The sequence below is a fragment of the Lampris incognitus genome, chromosome 7, assembly GCF_029633865.1.
Source record: "Lampris incognitus isolate fLamInc1 chromosome 7, fLamInc1.hap2, whole genome shotgun sequence".
NCBI classification, from domain to species: domain Eukaryota; kingdom Metazoa; phylum Chordata; class Actinopteri; order Lampriformes; family Lampridae; genus Lampris; species Lampris incognitus.
In genome coordinates, this window is record NC_079217.1 from 53,622,945 (window position 1) to 53,641,388 (window position 18,444).

The 18,444-nt window shown below is 41.2% G+C and overlaps 1 protein-coding gene across 2 annotated transcripts in view; it reads right to left on the minus strand.

Annotated features, from left to right (window-relative positions):
* The window catches only part of porb (P450 (cytochrome) oxidoreductase b), a 77,887-nt gene that overhangs the window by 11,676 nt on the left and 47,767 nt on the right, over positions 1–18,444 (minus strand). For both annotated transcript variants that reach the window (XM_056283862.1, XM_056283863.1), the window contains 8 exons: positions 16,859–16,948; positions 16,151–16,249; positions 15,233–15,349; positions 13,960–14,078; positions 3,459–3,640; positions 3,042–3,191; positions 1,346–1,613; positions 45–190 (listed from right to left, as the gene is read on the minus strand). In XM_056283862.1, the coding sequence (XP_056139837.1) occupies positions 45–190; positions 1,346–1,613; positions 3,042–3,191; positions 3,459–3,640; positions 13,960–14,078; positions 15,233–15,349; positions 16,151–16,249; positions 16,859–16,948 (1,171 nt within the window). The remainder of the gene's footprint in view (positions 1–44; positions 191–1,345; positions 1,614–3,041; positions 3,192–3,458; positions 3,641–13,959; positions 14,079–15,232; positions 15,350–16,150; positions 16,250–16,858; positions 16,949–18,444) is intronic.

The following is an 18,444-nucleotide window of genomic DNA, read 5'->3' on the forward strand; positions in this document are numbered from 1 at the left end:
GATTAAATGTGTGTAGTACTACAGAAATGGGTTGACAGCTATACCTTTTGCTCCTGGTCCCTTGAGAAGGCCACATTGAGCTGTGTTAGAATTCCTTTCTTCTCTGCCTCTTCTAGCTCCTCCTGATAGAGGTAGTCCTCATTTTTGTGCCTACAACCAAAAAACATCAGCGTTTCTCCAACCTCCTTTCCTGTACGGGGACCAAAAACACACACAAAAAAACCAAACAAAAAACAGACACATTCAGTATTTTATACTTGCTGTATATAGGACTCTTGGCTGATTGTTTCTTCAAATGGAATTAACTAAGCCAAAAAAAAACCAAAACTTGCAACCAATTTAGACACACATGCACAAACCAAACTATGTTTATTTAGGTCTTTCCTACAACTGGGTCACTACTAGATTAAGGGTAAGTGGGGCGGCAGCAACAGGTGACATAGCAACACTTGTAATTTGTATAAAAGCTAGAAATTACTACTTCCATCCCGTTCACACCAAAGCAGCGTTTTGGGAAAAACCAGCATTTTCAATGGGTCAATACAAGCCCTGGGTCTGCGAGCATGGTCACCGCCAGGATTTTATGCAGCTCTGACTTGACTCAGCTTCCATACGAAAGGGGTAACACAAGTTAACTCTCCACAAGTTTTAATCAAAGAACCTCACCGGTTACGATCGGAGGAAGTATGATATCACTTAATAAAGAAGTTCCAATAAGCAGGTATGTTGTTGCATTAAGTTTTCATAAGGCGAGCGAATAAAGAATAAAAAGTCCTATAAAGTCAAAACACTGCCTGACCAAACATTACATCTGCACTGACCAACATACTGAATTTACAAAAAAAAATTGAAATGGCCACTTTTAACAACGCTGAATCACAACCATCCTGTTAAACTGTGCTGTGTATGGAACTTGAGTTCTGGACCCGAGTGTTGTGTGAATGGCGACGACCCGGTATTTATCTGTGATCATAGTCTGGTATGAATGGTCAAACGAAGGTTGAATCATATTCCGTAGCCTGTGTCTCACACAGGTTGTGTGTGTGTGTGTGAGGGGCTCTAGAAAGATAACAGCGATAGAAAAACATAGCAGGAGCCGTGTATTCCCTTCATGTCAAAAGCAGAAGCAATGGCCACAATAGTCAATGCTGTCGCATTTTCTTCAGGTTATAGGTCATAAATGGACTTCCAGCAAAACACCATCACCCATTACATTACATACACTACCTTAATATGTTGTGTATCCAAATGAGGGCAGAAAATTTACCCTCATCTTACCATCCTCAGAAGGAAGAGGTTGTCAAAAGGAATGTGAGTAAAAGAATCAACACACAGTCCTGTATACCTTGCTCTTTCAGCCAGCCTCTTTCCTGAATGAAGCCTACGAAAGGTGCGATTCCCGTCCCAGGGCCAACCATGATGACTGGGTTGGAAGCCTTGAAGGGCAGACGGAACTGAGACTTGCGGATGTACATGGGAACGGTGGACTTGTGTCCATTGTCAGTCACCAGTTTATTTTTCAGCCAATTGGTGGCAACTCCCTTGTTGACACGGCCAGTCTTGGTCTCATATTCCACCACCACGGCACATATATGGATGCTGTCGGGGTGAACCTGGGAAAAGCAGACTCCATCTTAACCACTTAAAACAACGAAGATTTCCCCCTTAAAAAACTGAGAGAAATCCAATGTTTTGCCAATGACTGTTGAAATGAAGGGGAAACTGAAAGAAATTGGGAGGATTTTTTCCTGTTCACTCATCAGGAACACTGTCATTTCACTTCATGCACTTGGTATATGAAATGAAACACGAGTCAGGACTATTTTAGAACGTATTCTGAATTTATATGTGACCAAACCAGTTATACATTGTACAACACTCTACCAAAGATATTGCCACTAAAGGATTGTACAGATTTGTATTGTTAAAATAGGAACATATTGCTTTTTGGACAATAATATTAAAATCCGGTATGGCGGTAACCTCTTGTAGCGATCACATCCGCCTGGACCGATACGATCACTGTACACAGTCAGTCACTTTAAGCAAAGTTGAGATTTCTTTTTTTTTGATGACCATCTAATAGACAAGTGTATGATTATTTTTTTTGTTATGTTGCTTCCCCCCCCCTTTTTCTCTCCAATTGAACTTGGCCAATTACCCCACTCTTCCGAGCCGTCCCGGTCGCTGCTCCACCCCCTCTGCCGATCTGGGGAGGGCTTCAGACTACCACATGTCTCCTCCGATACATGTGGAGTCGCCAGCCACTTCTTTTCACCTGACAGTGAGGAGTTTCACCAGGGGGAAGTAACGCGAGGGAGGATCACACTATTGCCCCCGGTTCCCCCTCCCCACGAACAGGCGCCCCGACTGACCAGAGGAGGCACTAGTGCAGCGACCAGGACACATACCCACATCCAGCTTCTCACCTGCAGACACGGCCAATAGTGTCTGTAGTGACGCCCGACCAAGCCAGAGGTAACACGGAGATTCGAACTGGCGATCCCCGTGTTGGTAGGCAACGGAGTAGACCGCCACACCACCGGACACCCCCTAAAATACATTTCTAATAACAGTACGCCGAGGCCCAAAAATGAAAATAAGCCTATGCCCCTTTGACGCCATTCAGTATCATGGGAGTAAGCGAAAACATTATTAAAATTTTAACGTTAGATTTACTGAATTAGGTTGATTTTTAAAAAAAATAATTTAGCGTATGAAAGACGCAAAATGATAACTTCAAGTGGACCGTTTATAACCACAATAACCAGATTATTTAAACAGAGTGAATACTGGAATGATTCTGTCCAGAGGCTGTTGATCAATAAAACTGTGATCACGATAAGCAGCTTCCACTGTAATATGAGAGGATGCCAAAGCCAGGGTTACAGAAGAATAAAACAGGCCAAAAATGTTAGGGAAAAAATGCAGACAAACAAATAAATACACAAAAACACTAAAACCTGTCTGCAAATGAGCTGTAAAAAGTACTATTAAAACTTTATATTTTGGTCTATTCAGATGGTCAAATGTAAAATTACCTTGGAGGAGGAGGCAATGGAGTAGTAGCGGGCCTGAAGACGGGGCAGCAGCTCGCACAGGTGGTCAACGGGGGGCTTCAGAGAAGGCAGATCCTCCAGGATGGCTGTGATGTTTCTACTGGCATCCAACACCCAACTCTGGTACAGTGCCTGATGAGATTCCCCAGAGTAATAAGTCTCTCAGTACCGAAACAGCTGGTAAAGTTTTTGTCTGTTTCATTCTAAATGTTAACCAACAATATTTTAATGAGGTCAAAACAGTGGATTTTCCCTATGAACCCTTTAGCTTGACACACCAACTTGGGTTACACTAATACAGTTTATCTAGACTAGATAAGCGGGACCTGGGGTGTTAGCATTTGCAAATATTTTGAAAATAATAACAATAATATAAAATAGCTCTAATGCTTTGCTGACCTTGCCCTCTGGGGAGGAGGCGGCCATCTTGCGCATGTTTTCCTGTTCTTTGGGGTCAGAGGCGTACTGAGCAAGCTCGTAGAGGACGTTGGTGCGAGGTGGGTGTGTGATGTCCAAGTAGTGAGTCAGGGCAGTGCGGTAAGTGGTAGGGCATGGGAAAGGGTGTTTCTTGTTGGACTCCTCTGAAACACACAAACAGCACTTTTTTCAATCTCTTTTCTTATCTCAGGGATTTTTTATGGTCCGCAAAAAGCAATCATCAATGTCTAAAGGTAGGAAATCACATGTGCGTGCGACACACACACACACACACACACAAACACACAACTATGAGGGGCCATACAAGTCATATATTCTGGCCCTCGCACATACATACATTCTCCTTATACACATATTTTCACTCTCGCATACATACATTCTCCTTCACTCATATATATTTTCACTCATGTTTATATAACTTTGCTCACACATTCATACATTTGCTCTCATATTCATATATTTTAACATACAGATTAATAGTTTGCTCTCATGCACATGAAATCAATGTATATATTTACTATTATAAATAATATATGTATGCAAGAAGAAAATTTATATCGGAAGAAAATGTATGTAAGAGAAGAATGTATGCATGTGTGAGAGAGTATAGTGGAAAAGGAAGGAACATAGTGGAAACAGAAGGCAGATCACTTATCACTGATTTTATAAACTTCTGAGTGTTTTAGTCTTGAAGAATCTGTTCAGGTAGCCAACTCATCATAAGGGGCGTACTCTTGATCTGGTGTTGCCTTATGTTTCTCTTAATAATATCAAACTGCTAGATTTTAATGTCTCTGATCACAAAACAAGTCAGCTAGTAGTTTTAGAAAACAATTTTTTTATCAGCTCCGGCTAGTAATACCCTTAACCAGAAAGATCTCTCTGTATATGATTTATTGGATAATTTTAATAATACCTGTCAGACAATCCTTAATAGCATTGCCCCTATCAAACATTTCAAACATAACGTCCTCCCCTGGCTTAATGACCACACAAGGGATTTAAAGAGGCAGTGCAGGAAAGCCGACAGAAAATGGAAAGAGGACAAACTCAAGGTATCACTTGATAGACTGAAAAGTTTGATGCTGGCTTATCAGAACACAGTTCAGGAAGCAAGGCATTCCTACTTTTCTAATTTCATTGCCAGTAGCTGGCACAACCCCAGGGTTTTTATTTCAGGCTATAAATTCAGTGGTTAGCGCCCCCCCCCCCCCCCCGCAGCCAACCTTTGGATGCGTCCACTGAAAAATACGAGCAGTTTCTCCACCACTTTATTAAGAAGATAGATGACATTAGGCTCCACATTACATTAATGATGAGCAATCTCCCCACTTGCATTGAACCATCCGCCAGTCTGACTCACTTTGAGCAAATTTCTCTATTAGACTTAGAAGAATTAATCTCCCACTTGAACTCTTCCACCTGTCAACTGGACACCATTCCCACTAGATTTCTGAATGAGGTATTTCACACTGTTGGCCCACAAATTCTCTCCATCAACTGCTCACTGTCTACCGGTTTGTTCTCATCTAGTTTTAAACACGCAGTAGTCTGACCTCTCCTGAAGAAGCCTACTTTCGACCCTCTTGTTTTAAGCAATTTTAGACCAATTTCAAATCTACTTTTTTATATAAAATCTTAGAAAAGTCTGTTGCTCTTCAACTAATCACACACATGAATAGTTGTAGTATTTCCAAGCAATTTCAATCAGGATTCCATACCCACCAAAGCACAGAAACAGCTCTTAATAAAGTTACCAGCATCTTATTGCTCCCCACTGACTCTGGTGCTTGCTCAATTTTGATTCGGATTGACCTGGGTTCTGCTTTTGTTACGGTTGACCACTACATCCTTTTAAATCGGCTGGAAAACTATGTTGGCATTAAGGATACTGCTCTTTGCCTGGTTCCAATTCTACCTATCTGACAGATCTTTCTCTTGACATTATGGGAGAATTCTCCTCATCCCCAGCCCCCCCCCTCACATGTGGTGTCCCCCAGGGACCAATTCTTGGTCCATTATTATTTTCCATTTACATGCTCCCCCTGGGTCAGATCATCCATCATCATTTAATTTTCACTGTTATGCGGACCACACCCAGCTTTATGTCCCGCTTACTGGTAATGACACACACGATCTTTCTTGTGTTATGGCTTGTCGCTCCATTATGAAGTGCTGGATGTCACAAAACTTCCTCCGACTCAATGAGTCCAAATCTGAGGTCCTTTTATTCAGCCCCTCTAACCTTACTGGCGTAATCTTACTGGCGACCAGGAAAAGAGTTTAGGGAACCTGTCCTCCAATGTTAAGCACTCTGCCCGCAATATGGGTGTCTATATTGACTCCAAGCTCTGTTTTGACACACCAATCACCAAGGTAGTACAGTCTTGCTTTCTCCAAATTAGGACCATGACAAAAGTTAAAAATTTTCTATCTCAAACGGACCTTGAAAAAGTCATCTATGCATTCATCTCATCACGTCTGGATTCAAAAGTCGAAAATCCATCTCCTACCTCCAGCTCATCCAAAACTCAGCTGCCTGACTGTTAACAAATTCCAAGAGACATGAACACATCACTCCCATTCTTGCAATCCTTCATTGACTACCTGTTAGATATAGGATTGATTTTAAACTTTTACTAATTACTTTTAAAGACCTACATGGCCTCGCTCCTACATATATGACCGATTTACTCACACCCCATGGGCCTGGTCGCTACCTGCGCTCCTCAGGTAGGTCTTTTTTAACTGTTCCCTCAGCAAGCCTCGTTTCTAAAGGCGACTGGGCGTTTTCTGTAAGACTCCCACAGCTGTGGACCTCCCTACCTGAGGACATTAGGCTAACAAACCCACTGCCTTCTTTTAAATCACTTCTTAAAACTTACTTTTACAGGAAGGCTTTTTTATAGTAAATCTGTTGCTGCCTTATTTTTGTTTTTTTATGTTTTGTATTGTTTACATCTTATACTTTCATAATTCTTTTTATCTTCATATTTGTCTTTCATCGCCTTATTTTAATTGTTTTTATCATAATCCTTATTTTATCAGCTCTAATTCTCTTCATTTTAATTATGTTCTTGTGACTTTATCCTGACCGTGTTTTACCTTGTTCTGTGGAGCAGATCTGGCATTATGTCCTATATTTTTTATTGCATTTTGTCGTTTTCTCTTGACTATGTGAATTATTTTATCCTGTTGTGTAAGGCACCTTGTAACGCTGTTCAGAAAAGTGTGATATAAATAAAGTTTATTATTTATTATTATTTTTATCACGCTGTGATTGGCTGAGTAGGGGCAGACCTTTGCGGAATGCAGGTGGGAAAAAGTAACGTGTTCTGGTCCCAATCAGCATGGAAGGGGGAGATGAGGTGCGAGTACTGCAGCAAGCCATTGGGGTATTAAGAAATGTTTTATCATCCCCTGAAATTGTCAAATCCTTGTCCTCGTCCCTTGAGTGGCAGGGGACAGGCTCATCTGAACCTAATGGTACTCACGGCATGGCGGGAAGAGAGATGAGAGAAATTTTCAGACCTCACAACTCCCAAGTCGCTTCGGCTGGGCAAGCAGCTAAACGAGGCCAAAATGGAGGATTGTGGAAATCTTTGCGATATTAGACCCAGCAACACTTTAGCAATTGGAGCTCCCGGTCAAGGAAAAGGTGAGAACAACGTATGTAACCACTTAACTGGAAATTGTCAATCTACTAAATCCTAAATTAACATTAGCTAATTTAGCAACACACTTTGGCAAAACAGTCAATACTGTAGCATTAATTATCTCTGCCAGGAGGCCCTGGAGGGGATTATGTTTTTGGTCACATATGTGTGTGTGTGTGTGTGTGTGTGTGTGTGTGTGTGTGTGTGTGTGTGTGTGTGTGTATGTGTGTGTGTGTGTGTGTGTGTGTCCACAGCTTAATCTTATATACTACTGGACCTATCAGCCTAGTATTTTTTGCCCAGTTATGACTGTATGATGAAGAACCTCTCATGATTGTGGTGATTCAAAACCATTGAGAAACATTTGTTTTCGCTACTGCCGCTCCCTCTTTTCATTCACTCTCTAGCTTGATCGACCACGTCTTTCATACATAAACCATAAACACTCACTCTCCCTCTTGGAAAATCTGCACTCTACTTGGTGCATTCTTCCAGTTAGTGTTTTCAAAACCATGTCCACAGTAAAAACAATGAAGGCAATTTAAAATTATTCAAATGACAAAAAAATATTGGAGGTTATTTTGCATTTCTGAGCTCTTTTTATAAAAGGGGTGTAAATGATGCTCTATCTCACTTTAAGGTTACTTTGGACAAAATAGCCTATATCAATGTATGTAGCGGTACCTACATTAATGACAGCTCTGGTAAAGGTTACTGTTATTATCAGTTAATAGTTAGATTTAAGTTGATGAACTTAATCTTGCTAGAGGAGGTCAATCAAAGTCTATGTTGCGTATGGGTCAATTTGTAGATCATTGCAGAGCAGGTGAGGACAGACATGACTGACACTATTCTGTATTGTAAGTTAAGAACACAATTCCTGTATTACTTCCAGCTTCCTCTAGTTTTGGCTTTTAGTGTAGAAGATCATATGATATATCTTTTGACATGTTTGATTCCGTTGTCCGACGGCTGGATGACTGTCAAAAGGTTAGGATGTTGACAAAATGCAAACTTGCTAACCAAGGCCAGCTGCAACTTCCGGTACTTTAAGCATCCCTGAAGTTAAATCTATAGAGTCCTGAATTCATCCCACAGCCGAATCAGATAACGTATTATTAAAAAAAAAAAGCCCAGCAGAGGACGCACTTTCTCCACGAGCTCCAGAAATTCAACCTGCCTCAGGAACTGTTGATTAAGTTCTACACTGCAATAATCCAGTCCATCCTCTGCACATCCACCACTGTCTAGTTTGGAGTGGCTACCAAACAGGACAGGGACAGACTACAACAGACAGTTGGGTCTGCAGAGAAATCCCTGGTGCCAACCTGCCCTCCATTCAGAACTTATATATACATCTCCAGACTCAGGAAACGGACAGGCAACATCACTGCAGACCCATCACACCCTGGTCATAACCTGTTCCAACTCCTCCCTTCTGCTAGGTACTACAGAGCACTGTATACCAAAACAACCAGATATAAAAACAGTTTCTTTCCATGGGCTGTCATTCAAATGAAGGCCTAACACTGTCAAATAAATCCAATCCTTTTGTTTAAACTGTACAATCTATGTATACTGATACGCTCTGTCATGTCCATCTACCTCAGGCATGTATGTAAATAACCTGCTAACATCTATTTCAGCATCTCTGATATATTCTCTGCACCACTGAACTTTATTGCCTCTTATTTCGCCTGTATAAGTCAAGTCAATCCTTGTGTATATATCTGAAGATTGTTGTGTTGTAGTGTTGTTAATCTATGTTAAGCAGAGAGCCATGAAACCGAAATTCCGTGTAGTGCAAACCTACATGGCCAATAAACATGGTTCTGATTTAGCTCTTGTAGGTAAAATGAAGAGATTTCAGCAGTAGCAGGTTCAGTCAGTTCATATCAAAATATTATCAGAACTTATGTTTAATGCAACGTAGATCACAACTACAGACCACTGTCATGTTCTTCAGCCCTAAGTGACAGTAACATTAGCGACCTTCTTATTGACAGTGCCTAATTTTAAAGGTGCAGTTGGTAACTTTTTTTGTGTTTTATTTGGTAAAAATGCCATAATATCCTTTCCACCATCAGTAATATAAGTGGTCCGAGAATAAATTGGGATTTCAGTGTTATCCCCTGCCTCTGTATTCAGGAATCTGAAAATGCTACCGCTCCCCCAAGCTTTGACCAGTCAGGGCCTCTCTCTGGCCTCTCCACCCTGATAGGTTGAGGGGCTGTCCCTACTTCTTGTCAATCATGTTGCTGTCTGAGTTTCCCGAGTGTTCACGAGAAATCCATAACAATGGCGGACATCGAAGCTCAGGCAGCGTTGGAATCGACTCCTAGTAAATTTCCAATTCCTCCGTTGCCAACAACTGCATATTCAAGCAAAAAAAAAAAAAAGTAAAAATACAGAAGATATTTTTACCGGAAAAAAATACCGTTCGTGTGAATTAATTTTTACCGCTGGTAAACATGAACTCACATGAACGAGCCTGAGTTTTGTTTGGGGGAAGGGCTACCTGAGGAAGGGTGGGGCTGGAGGAGGAGCAGGAGGAGAGGGGGTGTTGGCGTTTGTGTTCAAAATCTCTTGAAATCTCTCTCTCTAGTTCTTTTCTCCAGTTATCAACAGCAGCTTTAAGTAAAAAAAGAGTGTTATTGTAGTTCATTGTAGGCAAGGACATGCCTTTTCTGTTTTCTAGTTCTTGTTCATCCATCAGCTTGTTACTTTAAATGTATCAAATGGTTTGATATACTCTGTCACCTTTTTTAGTGCAATGTCAAAGGGCATGCCTGATGAGATAAATGACAGCCAACTTTTTTACAAGAGCTGTGGTAGGATTCTAAAAATACAACATCCTAAATTTTGACATGCTTAATGGCTTGATGAGAACACAGTGAAATTAAGGATGATTCTTTCATCTTCAGCCGCTTCTCCAGGGTCAGGTCGTGGTGGCAGCAAGCTAAGTAGGGTACTCCAGGCAGCCCTCTCCCCAGCAACGCCCCCCAGTTCCTCCTGGGGGGATCCCATGGCATTCCCAGGCCAGATTGGACATGTAGTCCCCTCCAGCAAGTTCTGGGTCTACCCTGAGGTCTCCTCCCAGGTGGCTGTGTCTAGAAAACCTCCAAAGGAAGGTGCCCAGGAGGCGTCCTAATCAGATACCTGAACTACCTCAACTGGCTCCTTTCAACGCGAAGGAGCAGCGGCTCTACTCCGAGCTCCCTCCAGATGTCAGAGCTCCTCACCCTATCTCTGTAAGGCTGAGCCCAGACACCCTACAGAGGAAACTCATTTCAGCCGCTTGTATCCACGATCTCATCCTTTCGGTCACTACACAAAGCTCATGACCATAGGTGAGGGTTGGAACAAACATTGACTGGTAAATTGAGAGCTTTGCCTTCCGGCTCAGCTCCCTCTTCACCACAATGGTCCGGTACAACGTCCACATTACTGCTGATGCTGCATCAATCCGCCTGTCAATCTCCCACTCCAACCCTTCCCTTACGAACAAGACCTCGAGATACTTGAACTCCTTCACTTGAGGCAACAACTCATCCCCAACCCGGAGGGAGCAATCCACCATTTTCCGGTAGAGAACCATGGCCTCAGACTTGGAGGTGCTGACTCTCATCCCGGCCATTTCACACTCGGCTGCAAACCGCCCCAGTGCACGCTGGAGGTCGCGTTCTGATGACACCAACAAAACCACATCATCTGCGAAGAGCAGAGATGCAATTCTGAGGTTCCCAAAATGGACACACTACTCACCTTGGCTGTACCTTGAGATCATGTCCACGAATATCACAAACAGAATCGGAGACAAGGGACAACCTTGGTGGAGTCCGACACCCACCGAAAACATGTTTGACTTTGTGCCGAGAATGTGGACACAGCTCTCACTTTGGTCATACAAGGACCATGTTTAAAAAGGGGGACCGGAGGGTGTGCTCCAATTATCGGGGCATCACATTGCTCCATCCTCCCAGGGAAAGTCTACTCTAGGGTGCTGGAAAGGAGGTTCTGACCGATTGTTGAACCTCAGATCCAGGAGGAACAATACGGATTCCATCCTGGCCGTGGAACAATGGACCAACTCTTTACCCTTGCGGAAGTGCTGAGGGGGGCAGGGGAGTTTGACCAGCCGGTCTACATGTGTTTTGTGGACTTGGAGAAGGCTTATGACCGTGTACCCTGGGGTACTCTGTGGGGGGTACTGTGGGAGTTTGGGGCACTGGGGCAGTTGCTACAAGCCATTTGGTCCTTGTATATAAATTAAGGATGAAAAAATATCATTTATAATGTTTGCTTTGTTTTGTAGGGCCAAAACACATTATCACAATACTTTCAACAAAGATGTCATCTTTCTTCCAAGGCCATCAAGTAGTGTCATCGTCATGCATCGCACAAAGCAACAGTTACATGAACAAGGACATAGTATATTAAATGAATTCCAGAAATCCTGGGACCAGAGGGCTGTCTCAGAACAAATAAGGTTTCTCTTTGGAGAAAAACTGCTGATGTGAGGTAAGCACTTTTATTTTATCAAGTCCAAACTGTGATGTGATTCTACTCAAATGAAAAAATTTAAAGGCTATCTCTTGTCATTTCCAGAGGTGGTAGTTGTATGAATTATATTATGTATACAACAGACCAAACCTAAACTATTAAGCCAATTATTCATACTAGTAAATCTGATAATGTGGCATCGCTGATGTTCCTGATTTTTCTGACTGCTGGTTTTCTGCTGTGTCCATCCTCAAAAAGGAAATTGAAGACAGACTGTCAGCGCATGTGTTTCAATGCGCCTTGTGCATTTTGTCCTCGTCCAAAAAAAGGTTTTTTTTGGATTGTATTTTCTTCTTTTTTTTAAACAGTATCTTTATTTACTTTTTCTTTTAGAACATACATGTAAAAAACAACACCAACCAACAAACAAACAAACAAAAGAGTAGAGAAGGCCCCTTAATCCAAGGTAAAGGAGAGCAACACTACCACTGCTGCAAACGCGAGTCCGCACTGCTATCTTCCCATACCAGAAGTGATATATAATGTGTATGTTGTATAAACAATATAATGTGTGTATATTGGCCCTTGACAGTACTGGTATGTATTTATTATATACAAAGTTAAAGGATAAGTATGACAATTTTCTATATTTTTATTACTATCAACAAATGTTGTGCAAAGCCAAACCAACAATTAACTAATTTCTGCTTATTCCTCCATGGAGCACCGTTGTTGTCCAAAACTATTCTCAGTAAACCACATCGCTGCAGTGAATGAGATATTCCTTCATCCCTGGAGAGAGCGATTAAGATAACAGTGATAAGATTGTTTCTCTCAGGCGAGAATTTACTTGAATGGCAGATGCCACTGAGCATGTTTGGGAATGTAGTTTACAGAACTTCACTAGCCTGTTGAGTTACATACTACACCCTAGAAAACAGGGTCATCCTGTAGAAAACGGGATGACTTTGAATAGCGTTGTGCAGCTGTACTATCTAACATCTGGTTAACATAGAGTGGCTTGTGGTTAACATAGAGTGACTTGTCTCATTTGTTTAATTAGGTTCATCTACTTTAAGGACTTGTGTGAAAAATCTAATGATGTCATATTTATGCAGAAATATAGAAAATTCTAAAGGCTTCACAAACCTTCAAGCACCACTGTATGTGTTGAAAAGTAAAGTGTGTATATGTAACGATCATGAATGAATAGACTCACTAGCCCTTGGCTAACGGGTCATACTCTTTAGTCGACTGGTTGACATAGTCGCCCGCGGTGCGGGAGACCCTGGTTCACGCCTCGGCGGTTCCCGGCTGCCCCCGAATTCGCTACATCGGTATCTGAAGAGGGATGGTTAGACCGTGATGCCATTGGAAGCGCATGCGCCCAAAGGCGTGAGGGCACATGTATGCTGAAGCGCGGGGACGGGCTTCCCAAAGGAGGGGGGTAGTGTAACGATCATGGATGAATAGACTCGCTCGCCCTTGGCTAACGGGTCAGACCCTTTAGTCAACTGGTTAATGTTGTCGCCCGTGGTGCGGGAGATCTGGGTTCGTGTCCTGGCTGCGGCGGTTCCCAGCTGCCCCCCTGAATTCACTATATATATATATATATATATATATATATATGAATAGAAATATACGTATATAGCACATATGCAAGAAGAATGTATGTATGTGAGAGTGAAAATATGTGCGTGTATAAGGAGAGTGTCAGTATGTGAGGGCCAGAATGAATTATGGCTTGTATGGCCCCTCATACAAACACACACACACACACACACACACACACACACACACACACACACACACACACACACACACACACACACACACACACACACACACACACACACACACACACACACACATCCCATTAGAAAATCAAGATACCACTCGTAAAACTGAAATTATCAGAAGGATTCTACACTGTTGGTATTGTACAGGCTTCCACTAAATAAATCCAGATCAGGCATTCCCTCTTCTGCAGTGTTGAGAAACAGTGTGAGCACAAACTTCCATCCATCCATAATCCGAACTGCTTATCCTCCTCATTACACCCTGACAAACTTGTCAGGGTGTAATGAGGAGGACACCTGACTACTATTGAGGCCAAAGGAAACTAATGTGTTATACACACTTCAATTCAGAAATCACAGCCATAAATGCTGTAATTTACCAAAAGGTCACAAAGTGTGATGACTAAGCAGACTGAGAAAAAAAAGACATTCCTGACAGTGTTGTGAGATGGTTTGAGGGACACACAAGTTGTGCCAAGGTAATCTGGGTGTTCAATGCCATACCGTCAAGGTTGTTGAGAGAGATAACTGTATCAAGGTTGACTCCAAGTATTTGTCCCAGCTTGTTCACTAATGCAGAGTCGTTTGTAGGGAAAACAGCAACGTGATCTCCTGACTCATACCTGTTGTCACAAAGAATTCAAAGTACATCAGGAACTTCTATTAAAGGAGGCCTTCTTATCTAGGATCAATGTTGAAAGGTAATTCCAAAATGTACCGTCTATGAACAAGTCAGGTCAATTTTATTTGTATAGCCCAATATCACAAATTTGCCTCAGGGGGCTTCACAACAACACAACATCCTGTCCTTAGACACTCGCATCGCATTAGGAAACAACTCCCTAAAAAAAAAAAAAGAAAAAAAAAAGAGACTTTTTAACAGGGAGAAAAAATAGGAAGAAACCTCAGGGAGAGTAGCAGAGGAGAGATATCTCTCCCAAGATGGAAAACATGCAATGGATGTTGTATTTACTGAATTTACAGAATAACAAATTGAAAGAGGATAACAGAATTATAATGGAATTGGAATGGAAAAAGTTAACTAATTTGCAGATTATTCTTTTGAGACACTATATGTAATAAACACCTATTGATGAAACTGCAAAATTTGATTTTATTGCTCATATGGAATGAGCTTTCTTTAGGTAACAGGTTGCACATCATGTCCAGCGGAGAGTGTCATATTGTCAGTGACAAAAAAAATAAATATGTAGATCTTATTTCTATTTAATAGTGTCTACAGAACATATTTTACTATATACAATATTTTTCCAATACTGTTTCAATTCTATAAAAAAAGGTTTAAGCAAGGTAATAGGGTCCTTTCATTGAATTAATTAATTTATGCCCATTATGACAGGTGATTATTTAAGTCCAGTTGTTGAATTATGAAAAAAGGCTAGCCTTAGAGTTAATAACTAATGCCACTTGACCCAAATAAAATCAGACCCAAGAGAGTGCCACAGAGAGCTTCCTATTCACCCTGATGAATTACTTTCAACAACAACTTAGGTTTGTATAGCGCCTTTCAAGGAACCCAAAGATGCTTTACACTAGATAAGAGGGCTCAACCCTGGGAAAAAATTATGACATTTAATCCCACAACTATGACATCTATTGTCTATGCGGTAAAAAGACATGTACTGCGTTGTTTTGTTTTGATGCATACTCAATAAGAGCACTGTTGTATCGATCCAGCTTTTTTCATGAAATACTCGTTTGGATAGGGACAAAATGAAAAATGCAATTCTTTTCACAATTTTCTGCTCAATCCTACCTGATCTTGGAGCCACTTGTGTCTAGTTCTAGGTGCATTAGATGCCTGTCACCACCTTTGTTGAGTTTGCGATTGACAGTGACTGGAGCCAGGAAAGGATTCTTGGAATCATAAGGTCTACAATAAAAACAAGATCAAATAAATGTAAAAGTCAATAAAAATACATGAGCATATGCACAACAGACATGCAAACGATATAAGTCTTCAGAAAGGACTGTAATAAAATGACCTGAAATGGTTCAGCTATGTTCTAACAGGATACCTATCGTTTCTCATGTTTTAGCCGTGACACTGATGTTTTTGTTGTTGTTGTTTTTTTGCCTTTGCTGCAATCTCACAGTTGTGAAATGAAAATCTCTTGGTTTGCCACACTATCACTTGAAAAAAACTACATTTCCTACTGACTGGAATTATAATCCTGAAGCACCGTTGAGCACCCTCCCTTACTTCTGCTGCTGCGTTTGGATAGTGGGCGCAGACTGAAGGGCTATAGATGGCAATATGTCATCTGAATAAGCAGTAAAACGACCAGATCTTCCCTGCAACAGACTATTCAGTCTGAATGGATCAAACCATCCAAAATTATGGGGATTATATTTACGTTTTGCAAGGTTTGTAGACCTGTAAATGCACTTAAATGCCAAACTACACCATACGCAGGTTATGTTTTCCATCGCCCAGTTGTCATTAATTTTAAGTTGACAGGTACGTATAGGGTTAAAAATTTAAAAATGTGCCATGGTATTACATTTTAAAACATCTTAAATTGATTGCTTGTCAAAGAAATGATTTGGTGTACCTCCACTAGAGGGCAGAAAGACTCATACCTCGTTTGTCATTTTTCCTTGGAAAAAAGCCCTTTTTCGAAACTTGAATGAATGAATAAATACGGTGGTAAACAGGTTTTCCAGTTCTTACGGTTTCTGAGTCTCAAAGCTCTTCAGGCGGCCAATCTCGCCTGTGTACACTTTGTTCATGTTGATGTCATGGTACTCCTGTAGCTGGTACTGGCGGATACTGTGGGGATAAACGGCTTGTGGTCAACTTTCCTCATATGCAGTAAAACAAATTAATTAAATCAAAAAAAGGCATGGTGGAAAGGCAAAGGATCAATTTCTCTCAATTTCTTCTAACAGAATTAGGCAGACCATAGCATTTGTTACAACCTCTATGAAACACCAGGTTTGTGCAGTTTACTGCACTGGGACAGTTTAGAAATGATTAAGAGAACGAATTTACAGAACTGTATATGTAATGCACAGAAACAGACTCTTGAGCTTATGTCCCTTTCTGGCACTCATCATATTATCTTTTATATTGCATGCCCCAGTTCCCATCTGGTATGCAAGTGTTCTTATAGAAAAAGGAAAATAAGTCACTACATGTGCAAATGCTGTATGTTGATTTGTTAGGTTTTCTGTGTGCTATTCGCTGATATATATTAATTGCTCCTTTAATATATAGGAGATTAGCAACAAAATGTGAAAAGGATTTGAAAAATATGTTGAAATTTAGAGAAGCTGAAAGCTGACAAACTAATAGAACTGAAAATGTAATTGCAAAAAATAAACACATTAAATCTTAAAAGCAAAAGTCAAATAAATAAGATAGCTATAATATAGGGACCTGGATTCATCCCCGGAAGCCTCCACTCCAAAGTGCTCACAGACAGCAGGCCAGAACAGTTCCCTCCATGAAACAAAGTCCTCTTCCAGGCTGAAACACATTAAAATCAGTCAAATTAAAAAGCCATATGGTTTTACCATGTCATGGTTGTATGGTCTGAGTCAGCTAGGCTCACCTGTTTCCCATTACCTGACTCGGCTTGCCATCTCTGCCCCCACTTTGCTCACCTGTCCCTCATTACGTGATTGGCTTGCCATGTCTGTTCCTGCACCTGCATTGCTCGCGTGTTGCCCTGTGGCTCACCTGTTCCTCATGCCCTGATTGGCGAGCCGGGTTCTGCCCTGCTCACCTGTTCCCTGATTGGCTCTCAAGCAGTTACATACTCCCCCGGGTTGCCCTGAGTCTTCCTCAGATCGTCATATTGACTTTCGGTAGCCGGATGTGTCACGTCTTGTCTGGAGCCTTCCTTCCTTGCTGTCTGTAAGTAAGTCTGTTTTGCTTTATTAAAGCATCGTTCTCGCCCAGCCTGTCTCTGCTGTCTGCATTTGGGTCCTCGATTCCTGCCCCTGGCGTGACATACAATCATTTGCTAAGGCAGGCCCACGACAACCCGGCCCATTTGAAATTAATAAAATATCACAAAAACTAACTCCTGTGATCACAGTCTTTGTCAAGACTTTTATATCTGTTCAAAAGATGGAAACCTTCTTTGGCAGGATAGAAGTCTTTTTCCCTTTCACAATCAAGCACTTTCTGAGCTGCAGTCTGAATTTACATAGTGAGTGAACTGAAAATTAACTGACACCAACCAGTGTTGCCAGATGTACGACGATTTGTATTTGTACGATAATTTTGCCCTCTTTACGTTGTACGGTCAATAATGACAAAGTCCCACAATGTACGATAATTTGGTCATTATTATTAACTGTACTTTGAACAGAGGACAAAATTACTGTACAAATACGATAATTATCATACATCTGGCAACACTGACACCAACCCAGCCACGCTAATCAGACTAATGCACCTGCTATGAAATCTGACCATTTCCAGTTTTCCTGTGTGTCCTCTTTTTATAAAATAAAATGTTGATTAGATGGAGATGTCCTAGTTTAGGCTGCTATGTGACTGTGGCAGCATTAGTTTGTATCTGGCATATATTGTGTTGCGTTCCCTCTCATCTTTCTTAATCTATTGGGTACTATGTGGGAAACTCAACACATCAGTAAAATATCAATGTCATTAGATTGTCACTCTAATAAATTGTGGTTTCTTATTTTGTATTAGAACTACATTCATAATCAGAATGTGCATTATATATGGCCAATTTTCACTTTGGGGGGAAAAAGTAAGGTCTAAATTACTTTCCTTTACAATACAGCCTTAAAAGAACAATAAAGTGGTCAGCTTCATACGCACTCCTTTGACAAGTTGCACTTTTCTCAACTAGGTAGTCAAAATCACAGCAGCAAAAGATGCTAGTCACAATGGGTTTTTTTCCACTGGTCTACTTTCCATCCAGCATATATCCCTGGCACCGAGCCCGGGAGTGGTCAAATGATTTTTTTTTTCCTGTTTCAAAAGCA